The sequence below is a fragment of the Argentina silus genome (genome assembly GCF_951799395.1).
Source record: "Argentina silus genome assembly, chromosome: 1".
Classification (NCBI taxonomy): domain Eukaryota; kingdom Metazoa; phylum Chordata; class Actinopteri; order Argentiniformes; family Argentinidae; genus Argentina; species Argentina silus.
In genome coordinates, this window is record NC_139655.1 from 28,498,688 (window position 1) to 28,511,336 (window position 12,649).

General features: G+C 44.7%; 1 protein-coding gene across 1 annotated transcript in view; it reads left to right on the forward strand.

Moving 5' to 3' along the window:
• Positions 1-12,649, forward strand: part of rttn (rotatin) — a gene marked incomplete at its 5' end in the record, with an annotated part of 36,044 nt that overhangs the window by 3,557 nt on the left and 19,838 nt on the right. Inside the window, 18 exons of the mRNA XM_083681415.1 lie at positions 129-279; positions 2,235-2,403; positions 3,950-4,140; positions 4,507-4,622; positions 5,423-5,590; positions 5,702-5,914; positions 6,247-6,359; positions 6,798-6,924; positions 7,026-7,154; positions 7,399-7,515; positions 8,237-8,376; positions 9,071-9,242; positions 9,372-9,471; positions 9,935-10,023; positions 11,250-11,367; positions 11,806-11,902; positions 12,055-12,120; positions 12,348-12,539. Of these exons, the coding sequence (XP_083537541.1) occupies positions 129-279; positions 2,235-2,403; positions 3,950-4,140; positions 4,507-4,622; positions 5,423-5,590; positions 5,702-5,914; positions 6,247-6,359; positions 6,798-6,924; positions 7,026-7,154; positions 7,399-7,515; positions 8,237-8,376; positions 9,071-9,242; positions 9,372-9,471; positions 9,935-10,023; positions 11,250-11,367; positions 11,806-11,902; positions 12,055-12,120; positions 12,348-12,539 (2,468 nt within the window). The remainder of the gene's footprint in view (positions 1-128; positions 280-2,234; positions 2,404-3,949; positions 4,141-4,506; positions 4,623-5,422; positions 5,591-5,701; positions 5,915-6,246; positions 6,360-6,797; positions 6,925-7,025; positions 7,155-7,398; positions 7,516-8,236; positions 8,377-9,070; positions 9,243-9,371; positions 9,472-9,934; positions 10,024-11,249; positions 11,368-11,805; positions 11,903-12,054; positions 12,121-12,347; positions 12,540-12,649) is intronic.

The following is a 12,649-nucleotide window of genomic DNA, read 5'->3' on the forward strand; positions in this document are numbered from 1 at the left end:
TCTGGGTGCCCTTTTATGTAGTGTGTGTGATTTTATTTATTTACAAGAGTTATATCACCCAGTGTTTTTGGGCATCAAGTTATCTCAAGTTTTAAGTGTTCTGTTGATACTTAAACTCTTATTTCCAGAACCTTCTATCCCTCCTGAGGCTGAGTACTGGTGAAGGTGAGGCAGGCTACCTCAGGCTCCAGGCTGTAGCCTGTCTTCGTCAGCTCTGTGTGGGCCTGAGGAGTAGACTACGCTTCCACAGAGACCCCAGCTTCTACTCTGCAAAGCAAGGTCATATTTTATTGTTATTTGATCTTTCTATAACCATGAAGTCACACTGAGATACTGATTGATAATTGATTCATCACATTGAAGATGGAAATCATATATTTGCATTACATTGAGTCTTAAGATGTCAACCAAATAGGTTGTCATATTGGATTTGAGATTTCAGTCCAATTTTATTAACCTTGTAATGCATCAGTACCTTGAATTTGTCTGACGTGCACAAAGTGCACAGTGAACCTAAAGATCCAGTTCAGTTTCTCCTTCATCTCCCCTCACGCGTTGCATTGCTGACAGTGATGGGCGGCAAAAAAGGGCAATAGCCGGCTTCCTCAGGCTCACGCGCTGCTAAAGTTGAACTGATCCTGCCTATTACTGACATGTCTTATGGGTAGTATGTAAATGATATTGCGCTTTTATCCTGGTAATGACCTCAAGTTTAGTGGACTCTTGGAGCTCCGGGAAATGTTGGAGGAAGAGGACATTATGCTTTATCAATATGAACCAGAGTTTACACCTGATAGTTGCTACAGAGAGAAAGGAACGTGAGGAAGATGGGAGGCTTGGAAAAGGTGTTAAACAAGTAGACTTCTGATGATGTTTGGCTATTTTGGGGCCTTGTGGTGATTCTCAAGCTTTCCATTTGAACTCACTGGGTTCTTCATTTGTTTTCATAGTTTATTGATTGCAATAATAATTATATTTGTTTATTCTCAGCTGTATGTAACAGCTCAATACAAAAGGCAAATCAAGGAAAGTGTAATATTTTTATGAACAGTAACCCTCTTCATCATGTTTAATTAAAAATTCTCCAAAGAATGGTTGTGCATTTTGCAACTTTACATATAGTTTAGATGAAATTACAAGGCATTTTATGATATGAAACAGTTTTAATCAAACTAAAATGAAGCAAAAACAACACGCCACATCAACAACCCACTTTATACAGTTTTTTCAAAGGGAGACCAAGACTAATCTAACATAAGTGGCAACTACTGTTAGGGCCCAAGGAAATCCCTTGGGCCCAACTTTAATACTTTGAATAAAAGAAGACATGTTCCATTCCGGAAATAACCAAGGTTTACCATTTATTACACATCTGCAAGAGAGAGACAAGAACGGCTGTCTGTGCAGGGACTTGTTTCTCTGGCAGAATATCTCTCTCAGATAAGGTGTTTTTGAGTAACCATTTTATACGGACAGCAACACATGCACAGTTCAATAACTTTAGGTCAGGTTTGGCCTTGCACCTAACTCAGTGCGTCCCCACCAACAGATAGAACTCAGCGTTACATAAAATCATAAATTAGTATAATACTGATCATAACATAATCATTGAACAGTGTATGACTGAGCAAAAATCTAATCATCATGACATGGATATACTGATTGAAGTGACCTATTATAAGGCTTTAATGATCAAAGTAAAATCTCTATATGGTTATATTGATTATAAGAATATAATACATGACAGATGAGAAGTCTGTCTCCCCTCACACTACATCCACTTATCATCTGTTACCTACACTAGTACATGAACCTAATAGGAAGTTGCACTTCTGATAAAAAAATGAGGCTTTGATTTTCTCGTCAATTTTGCTTAATTAATTAATTGTCGACAATTGCAGGAGGCTGTTGACATACCAATTATCTCCTTACATCTCTATATTTAAATTTCTGTCCTGCTGTCTGGGGACGGATGTCTCGATCTCTCTTCTCAGCCGAAATCTCACTTAAGCATATCACACTGAGCACTCTGTTCAATCATTCACGGTCATGACGTTCAAATCACCCCACCTCCTTTAGACTGTCTGAATCAACCCTTCACTTCCCCACTGCAACAGCAACCTTTTTGTTAGAAAAGAAAATGCGTTTTACCAAATAAAGTGGAGATAAATCACAATTATGATAACTATAATAACGACTGTCTATATCCTCCACTCTCCCCCCTCTATCTGTAGACACTGTGTCCCAGAACTCATCCTTGTCCTACTCCCAGGAGGTGCGAGGGGCCCAGCGTTCTCTGGCCTCGTCCCCAGGGGGGGAGTGCTCCCCTCGGCCCTCTGTGGTTGGCCGCACCGGCCAGAGACCCAGGGGAGACGGCCAGGATGGAGACGCAGCCTCCAACAGGTGTGTGTGTGTGTGTGTGTGTGTGTGTGTGTGTGAGTGTGAGTGTGAGTGTGTGCACTGTATCCTTCCACTCACACAATATACTTTTTTGCCCTGGTATACAGTTCCCTCCGTAAGTATTGGGACAGTGAAGCATTTTGTATTCTTTTGGCTCTACACTCCAAAAGTTTGGATTTTCAATCAAACAATTACTATGAGGTTAAAGTATACATTCTCAGCTTTTATTTGATGGTATTTGTGTACATATGATTTCACCATTAAACACTTTTTATACATAGTTCCTCTATTTCATGACACCAAAAGTATTGGGACAATTGGCTTGACAGGTGTTTCTGTTTAGTCAGGTGTGTTCTGTCACATAATGTCTGCAGGCATAAGAGAGCTGTCAATGTCTAGTATTGATTCTAGGCTTTGCATTTGCCTTTGGAATCCACCGAAGGCTTCACCAGCCGAACTACAGAGGCTACACTGCAAGGTGCAAACCACTAGTTAGCCTCAAAAACAGGATGGCCGGGTTATAGTTTGCTAAAAGGTACCTTAAAAAGCCTGCAGAGTTCTGGATTAAAGGTGTTGTGGATAGATAAGACGAATATGATCATGTACCAGAGTTATTGCAACTGCCCAAGATCCACAGCTTACCACCTCATCTATGAAACATGATGGAGGGGGTGTTACTGCATTGTTGGGCCATAGAACTGGCTATCTTGTCTTAATTGATTATATAACTGCTGACAGCAGTACAGAAATCTTGTCTGCTTGACAACAAGCAAATGCGTCCAAACTCATTGGACAGCGCTTTATAAAACAGTAAAACAATGACAACATACTCAACATACTGCCATAGCAACTAGAGATTTTCAGAGCCAAAAAGTGGAACGTTCTTGACTGGCCAAGTCAGTCTTCAGAATTAAATTCAATTGAACATGCATTTCATTTCCTGAAGATAAGATTTTATGCAAAAAGCTAAAAAACAATTTAAAAACAAACAGCAACTGAAGATGGCTGCAGCACAGGCCTAGCAGTGCATCAACAGACTGCAGGCAGTTATGAGTTTAATTTGGACATAACATTAATCTGTCCCAATACTTTTGGTACCATGAAAACAATAACTGAAGATGGCTGCAGTACAGGCCTGGTGGATCATCACCAGAGAAGATACAAAGTGTCTGGTGGGGTCAATGGGTCGCAGACTTCAGGCAGTTATTGCATGCAAAGGATTTGTGACCAAATGCTAAACATGAGTGCTTCATTTGGACATAATATGAACATGTTCCAATACATGAAATAGGGGACTATGTATACAAATTGTTGTGATTTCTCAATGATTAATCCAATATGTACAGAAATACCCTCAAATAAAAGCTAATAATCTATACTTTAACATCATAGTAATAATTTGATTTCAAATCGAACGTTTTGGAGGATAGAGCCAAAAGAAGAAAAAACGCTTCACTGTCCCAATACTTACGGAGGGTACTGTATAACCTGCTCATCATCTGCACACCATCGCATGTGCACACCAACTGTTTGTCTGTGATCTCAACAGTAGTAGCTCTCACCGAGGTGGAGGAGCAGCCCAGGCCTCCAGACAGACCCCCCAGTCGCCTATGGATGCGGCCCAGCTCGAGCTACCCGATCTGGGGGTGGAGGATGTCCTGGAGCTGCAGCTACAGCAGCTTAGCCTGGCCCAGTTTAGCGTGGCCACTATGGAACATGCCATACCACTGCTCAGGACAGGTGTGTGTGTGTGTGTGTGTGTGTGTGTGTGTGTGTGTGTGTGTGTGTGTTTTTGTCCCAGGGTGTCACCTATTGTCCATCACTCACTAGTGTGCGAATGCTCCAGTGTGTGCTATTCTGTAGATAGAACACTTCGTTGTCTCTTCTATCTCTCATAGACTGTGTGAAGGTATTAGTGTGTGTAATTCAGTAGCTGTAATGTGTTAACACCCACCCCCCCCCCCCCCAAACCTTGTTCCTTGCTCAGACAGAGTGTGAGTGTGTGTTCGTCTCGCATATGCTATTAGTAGAAAGTGGTGTTGCGTTCACTTCATCTTTCTCTCTCTCTCCCCCCCCCCCCTCCCTCCACCCCCATCCCGCCCCTAGACGGTGTGCGTGTGTTCCAGCGCGTGTGTGAGCTGCTGTGTGAGGCGGTGCTCCTGCTCAGGGACAGCGTGTGTGAGCTGGTGTGGGACGACCACAGCCTAGTGGGGATGGAACTGGCAAGTCAACGCAGCATACAGCTTCACTATCAAAAGGAAATATGAATATGAATATGAATGGTTGTACTTTGGCGGGGGGGGGGGGGGGGGAATTAGGTTACTATCTGTAGCAGACACAGACACAGACATAGACATGCAGTGTAGTACACAGACACACAGACACAGAGCACGGCAAACAACAAAACGACTGATACCCAAAGGACTGAAACTTCACATTTGCTGGTTTTTCCTTTTTCCACTCCGTGTCTGTTAGAGTTACTGTAAATAGTGTACGAAATGCTGCACTGCGAGGTCACACACACACACACACACACACACACACACACACACACACACACACACACACACACACACACATACACTCTGGTGGTTTTACAGTGTAGAGCGATTTGTCTTGCGCCCCGTAGTTGAATGTTCATGTTTCTCTGAGGGGAGACATGCTCTTGTCAAGCCAAGGCCCCTCTCCCCCTGTGGTGTTTATACAGACCCTGAGCATGCTAGGCTGAAGCCTGTTTTGTCATCTTTATCAGGAGACCAGCCTTGTGTGCCAGGTTTCTAGGCTTTCCTGTGAGGGCCAGTATTCCTACTAGCCCAGCAATGTGAAGGGCATCTACTGCCCCCTGCTGGTGACTGTATGCTATTTGTTTGCTTTTGCTAATGAAAGGAGGTTTTAGGATCTTACATTCAGTTACAGCTACAGGCAGTTACTAAACATAGTAGAAATGTGACTGACGACCAGTCCCAACCTGTCCTAATGGTAGGTGATAATAACCATGTCTTGGTGTTTATCTGGATTTCAGAAGGAGAAGCTGCAGGCCTCCATGGAGGCGTTAGGGGACATTATGAGTCACCATAAGAGCTGCTCACCTGACAGTCCACAGAACTCCCTGGTCCACCACAGAATGGCCTATACAGGAACAGCTGTTTTCACCATCAGACTGCTTCAGACCATCCTGCCGCTGGAGAAGGTGTGTGTGTGTGTGTGTATGAGTGTGTGTGTGAGTGTGTGTATACTAGTACTAGCACACGATTACATAATACATCACTCTGCCACCTTCCCTCTCTGATTTTTCCCTCAGGCCAGCGAGAATCTCCCAGAGAGCACGGCGGCGGCCATTTTCCTGCTGTCCCTGGACACGCCCTTCCGCGTGGCGTTTCCCAGCATGCATGAGTCAGCGGTGGCGTACCTGGAGCAGGTGAACTCTGACGGCCACGCCCTCTACAGAAGAACCGCCCGGGCGGCCCTCTGGATGGAGTCTACCTGTGGCTTCCTGAAGGAAATTCAGGCTGAGGTACGGAACCAGCCAATAGGCATAGTTCATCCCAAGTCAAAGACTTTCACATGTTGTCATACCTCCAAAAGCGATCTGATATCTGCTGAAAATGGCCTGACGGAGCCTCGTTTTATGACGGTACATATGTTAGCTGATTATGATGATGGATCGTTTGTAAAAGTATTGCTCTGCCTGCCTTCATGTCGCTTATCATCGATGCAGTGCAAACATCCACCACAAGTGTATAGACTGGCTTGACTATCGGTGATACTCATCCTATAGTTTCAGTTTACCTTCATACGAGTGGATTCATATAGAAGGGAATTGTGTGTCTATTGGCCTCTCTACAGGGGGAAAAGAACTGGCTGGAGTTGTTGGAGCTGGCAGAGCAAGCCATAGAGGGCCTTCCATATCACCAACACCTACCCATCGTCAAGGAATGCATTCAGATCTGCTCCTACCTGTAAGATAATAATAATACTAATAATACTACTACTGCTACTAATAATAATAATAATAATAAGAAGAAGAAGAAGAATGCATTTATTTTGTATAGTGCTTTTCTCAGTACTCAAAGACACAAAAAAAAAAGATGCCTAATTGTGTGGGTTAGCAGTGGCTTTGCATTTACTGTACGCAACTTATTTCCTAATACTCAAAGCTCTTCAACTCAGAGTAGTAAAGGGTGAAAGTCACGTTGTACTACCAATGCGTTCCACCCATCTAATTCACTGAATCCTTGGTATTGGTATTGTATTTGTTGTGATTCTTTGTGAATTGATAGTTGCCTACGATGCAGAACATTGTAATGTGGTCATCACCTCTGTTAAGAGTTGTGGTCTGTTCTTCATAGAACTGATTGGTAGGATTAGGGTTATAACGGTGGTTTCTTGCCTATCAGGTGGAAGTTTGAGCAGGCCAGCCCTCTGCTACAGAGAGAGAGTCAGCAGGTGTTCCTGAAGCTCCTGTCTCATCCGTTGCTCCCTGTCAAGACGGAGACCTACAGCTGCACTCTCAATGTAGTCAAGGTGAGAGACCGCTATAGATCAGAGCAGAGTGCTTGTGAACGGCCCGTTTAGTCATTTTCCTCGTATGGTCAGTCATTGATGAACTTTGACCCCCCCTTCAGGACTGTCTGGGCCTTGAGAACGTGTCCAGGCCTGGGTCATCATCAGTCTGCAGTGGGGTACACTTCCTCCTCCACCCCCGTGTTCTCTACGAGATCAGTGCCTTTGGCCTCCAGGACCAAGCTGGAAAGGTGTCATTGTGTGTGTGTGTCCGTCCGTCCGTCCGTCTGTCCGTGTAGAATGTTGTAAATGAAGTCGTTAACTTCTCTCTAGTGTGTGCTTAAGGTCATATTAGGCTGAGATTTGACGTTGAGGAAATGTTGTGCTATAAATGCATGTCGTTTAGCACTAACCCCCTCCCTCTCTTGAAAGAGTGGCTTGTAAAAGCAATGTGTTATGCTGCGGTGGGCTCAATAGTTTATGTGTGATCCATAGGTGAATTCTGCTGCCAAGGATATCCTGCTGTTTCTGCTGAAAGGGCGATTGATGATGACAGCGTCAACCTGGGACAGATTTACCGAGGCACTTTACCCGGTCATCCCCATATTACAGGTACTGTACACTTCCGACACGACACACTTGAACGGCTGTCATACCACTGGATAAAACAAATAAAAAAACACAGAGAGCTCATAAAGTGAAATCAAATTTAGAACCTGTTCTATAGCACTTAGGGGAACAATGCCCTTTGCGGAATTTTATTTTTTCATTTCTTTTGTAATCAAAGTGTAATTTTTGCGTCCTCGACAACACCAGTAACATATTGAGCCGCTCCAAGGCAATGTTTTGTTATTCGCTCATTTGCATATTCTGTGATATGCTGTAGTTCCCATTGAAAAAAAACAAGCTTTTTATTAAATGTTCAGTTTGAAGCAAGGGAAATCCAGAAAATGGAACATGAATATGCATAAGATCTTGACAAGGTCATGAAGTTTTATTTAATTTGTCTAGGCCATTAAGCAATAGGCCTGTCATGTCCACAAAAGCGAGATGAAACTGTCTGTAATCAGAGTGATGCATATTTATTTACTGTTGTTCTCAGCTGGAAATCCCTGGTGTTACCCATTCTCTGCTTAAGCAGTCTGAATATTGTGTGTGTGTGTGTGTGTGTGTGTGTGTGTGTGTGTGTGTGTCTGTGTCTGTTTGTCCTGGTGTGTCTGTCTGTTTGTGTGTGTGTGTGTGTGTCTTTGTCTGTGTGTCTGTTTGTCTGTGTGTGTTTGTGTGTGTGCACGGGCACGGCTCACACTCGTGTGTGTGTGTGTGTGTGTTGTAGAGCTATGCAGGCACTGAGGACGCACTGGGGAACTGTGTCCTGTTGATAAGTGAAGTGACAAATGAGAACAGAGATGGCGTGTTTCCAGACACCGCCAAGTTGAGAGCAGCACTACGACTACTCTTCACCAAACAACACATGTGAGTGTGTGTGTGTTTGTGTTTAAAAAATGTTTGGAGGAGAAGCGTGCTTGCTGTGTGTGTGTGTGAGGGGGAAGTTTGTGTGTACAGTACGTGTGTCTGTTTATGTGTGTGTTTGTGTGTCTGATGAGGTAGTTTTTGTGTGCACGTGCGCGTGTGTCGTTGTCTATGTGTTTGAAGCTGTCTGCTGAATTTGACATCATATCTCTGGGGCCTTGCGGAACCAGACAACTGTCTCGGAGTCTAAGTATTCCGCTCTGCAACACTTTTGATGGGCATATTACCGCTGCCTCCTGTTATCAGGTGATGTACTCATCAACTTTGACTGGAGGCTCTGTGGTGCTTATGTAAAACAGCTACCCACACTGTCATACAAGCCCTGCTCCATGAATATGGAGATTTATTCACCCCTATCCATCTTGATGTATTGTAATGCATACAGCGCTCTCCTCTGAGAAATTGCATAGATCAATAGAATTCATTGGTTTTCATATGTAACCACCCTGACTGACAGACAGACTGATTGATTGATTGATCACAATGTCCAGTGCCATATTTGTGGTTTGTTTTTATTTTATGGTTTTAGTTTCTGTTGCATGTGCTGAATGTATGATGGGGCTCCTTCTCAGTCGGTCAGGTGGTCTCTCCTGCAAAAATCGATAGTTTAGCTCAGATGCGTGTGTGTGATTTGCAGGGTCCGAGTGGCAGCGGTACAACACCTGCTACCCCACCTGACCAGCGCTGAGGGGGTTAACGAGGCCAGACCACCCCTGGACAGTCCTGTCCTCTCCTCTCTCCCCTCCCTCTACTGTCTCCACATCACTCTGGACATCAAACTGGACAGCAATGACAGGTCATTCCTCAAGGTATGGATATACACACGCAAGCATGCACACACACATGCAGGTTCTGCGCAAACACACACACATACACACACACACACACACACACACACACACACACACACGTGTTATTCTCACTCTGACTGTTGACAGGTGGAGTCAGTGGAGAAGCTGTTTAGTATCCTGACCTCTGACACGGTGGACCTCACTCTCAGGAGATCGGCAGCTGAACAGCTAGCCGTTGTCCTCCAAGGTAAAGTATCATGCCATTGACAGTATGATTACCACTGGACATGACATGATTGGTTTTGGTCAATCTTCATCCGTCCTAATCGAACATTACAATCATAAACTCTTAGGAAAGAGCATGAGAACTGAACTATCTGGTGGGCCCTAAATGAAAAAAATATTTAGCATACAAGCTACATTTTAAGATCGGGAGAGAATATTTTTTTCACAAAAAGCTTGTTCTGCAAGAGTGCTGGTGGCCTCCCACCACCATATGTTTTGGGCAAATTGAAGTTCCTAGATAGAGGAGTGTAATAGGAAACATATGCAAATATATGTGCACAGTTTTGATTGTTACGACAGTGTTATTTAGTCAGTAGTTAGGTGCGGAATCCTAACTTGGAGTCAATAGGAAATTTGCGCCATGATTCGATCTCAAATTAGGATTCCATCCCTACTCATTTGTGCCAATTTTTGCTTTTCCACAGACACCTCCATGCACCCTGTGTTGAAGAGTCTTGGCGTAACGGATAAAGTCATTTCTTTTATTACAGACAGTGTCAACGGCAACATGAAGGTAAAGTGTGTGTGCCTGTGTGCCTGTGTGCCTGTGTGCCTGTGTGCCTGTGTGTCTGTGTGTCTGTGTGTGTGTGTGTGTGTGTGTGTGTGTGTGTTGCTCCTGGTCGTTCACCAAGGTGTTTGGGGTGCTTGTGTGTTTATGTGTGTGTGTGTGTGTGTGTGTGTTTATGTGTGTGTGTGTCTCTGTGTCTCTGTGTCTGTGTCTGTCTGTGTCTGTGTGTCTGTGTGTGTGTGTTGCTCCCGGTCGTTGAAAACTGCATGCATTGAAGCGTGTTTGATTTGAGGATGAAGTGAGGTCACGGTGTCAGACAGGACCCAGTCACCTCCTATTCGTGTCACTTGGTTAATCCACGGCTCCCTAGGCGGTAATCTGCTCATTCTGCAGGATTGAATTAAAACCTACTAATGGAGGGTAATGGTCCAGAATGGCCATATCCCCTCAAGACAGAGTTGGAGGTCATAGAGCAGATGGAGAATACTAGAACAGCACCACAGCCACAGCTATGAAGACTGCTAGTGGGTTGTAGGTTGGGTCTGTCCTGTCTAGATGTCAGCCCCTCTATGCCCTTGTAGCTCACTCCCTGTTAGGGCTGATCTGATGTGACACTAACACAATAAAAACAGCGTCCTGGCCAACGGCAGCTATAGGCTACAGCTGTCTGCCGCTCTGCATATGATAACATTGTTAGGAGGTATTCATTTATTCCAACGTGAGAACGTCCTTGCTACAGTGTTTTGTTTGTGACGCGACATGTATCGGTGGAGCGGGTCGCTGCCAGCTGATTGGTTCATGGTGGCGAGAGGTCATGGAGCAGGATACCCACGGTCTCTGCTTGCAAAACTGACATTTTACTTGGCAGCAAAACCTAAATCTAAACTAAACACGTGTGCGCTTTGAGTTTCCTAGTTAGGTAAGCACACTGTTTTTTTTCTTTCGCAAGTTCCTTTAACCTTGCCGCCACCATCAGGGGGGGTGACTAATCACAGTGATGAAATGGAACATGAAGATTCCTGGAATTCTTGTCCAGGGATTAATCATACACTTAGCAACTTCACAATGAAAAATGCCTTGGGGTGTGTTAACACTCCATTCACTGCACTTTGGAATGCGTTGTGCACAATAATCGGTTGTGCCACATCCGTTGGGATAACTGTTTTAGAAGCTCCAGTGTGACACATTTGAATGTCTGTCTGTCTGTCTGTCTGTCTGTTCTCTCCTCTCAGAGCATGGACTGCCTGTTGGAGCCGTGTGTGTGTATCCTGAGGAAGCTGGTGTATGCGGACCCCTCTCTGAGGCACAGTCTGGCCGAGCGGACCCCCTTGCTCATCACACTGCTTAGGGGTACGTTCACCATGACAACTCATTAACTAACGTTCACAGCTCGGCACATTATGTTGCACTGCTCAGGGGTACGTTCACAGGACAGCTCATTTAGTTTAGGTTCAGAGCAGCCAACATGAGCCCACTGCGTAGGGGGTACTGTGAAATTCCACAGTGAATATGTCATTGATTATAGAGGAGGGTGTATATGTCGATCCCTGTAGAAGTAAGACAACTAAAGCTGCGTCCACAAGACGAAACATTCACACCTTTTTATGTTCCACAGCTCAAAGGGGTACGTTCACAAGACCCTAAGCGTCAAGCAGAGCGAAACTCATTCGGTCGCTTACCGCCTAGAGGTTCATTCCCAAATACCGTCTCAACACTGAGGATATGTTCAACATCTCTAACCACTTGTTTTTTTTTGTTTTTTTTGTTATTGTTTCTGTTCCATGATAGCGTCATTGCTCGTCAAGGAGAACAGAGGAGATGTGAGCGAGGCGGCAGCCTTGATGTGCCTGCTGCTCTTCCATGAGATTGCCAGGGTGGAAATCTGGTAAATCCTCCGTTCTCCTTTCTAATTTGGCGCTGCGTCGTGTTTTCTGTGTGTGGCATGGACCTAATACTATTGTGTTTTGCATCCGTGTTTGACCCTATCAAGTTTGTATAGCCAGTCTTTTAATTCAAGTCATTCCTCACTCTCGTCAGGTCGGACAAATCCAGCTCTGACGTGGCTGTGTCGCCCTTCTCTCTTCCTGTGTCAGTCATACGAAGGTAGCGTACTAAATGTGTTGATAATCCCATATCACGCCTATTGACTTTGGCTTTAAACTGTAAATCTGCGACTCCTGCTATAAGATCTCAAAGTATCTCTTTTAACAGGGCACACAACTCGCTTTTTACCCCACCCAGCGCCCAGAACCATGTCTCCACTGTCTACTTAATCTAGATTAAACAGTCCACACAGTCCTAATCTCTCTCTCTCTCTCTTTCTGTCCCAGGTACAGTCTTCCGTTCCAGGCTGCGTCCCACCACGCGGTCAGCCCCTACTGTTCTGTCCTCCCCCCGTACGCTGACCTGCTCTCCCTGACCCCCGCCAAAGAGGTCCTCCAGCTGGCCTGGAACACAGCATGGCACTCTGGGATAGATAACCTCCTGGAGGAGCTCAGGGGGCTACGCAGTGATGTCGCCGAGTAAGACGTTTTTTTTTTTTGTACATCCCTAATTTGAGGAATTTCTTTGCTCAGATTGAGGTAGAGAAATAGGACATGAAAAATAGGACAATCATTCCAGGGGGAGTCCT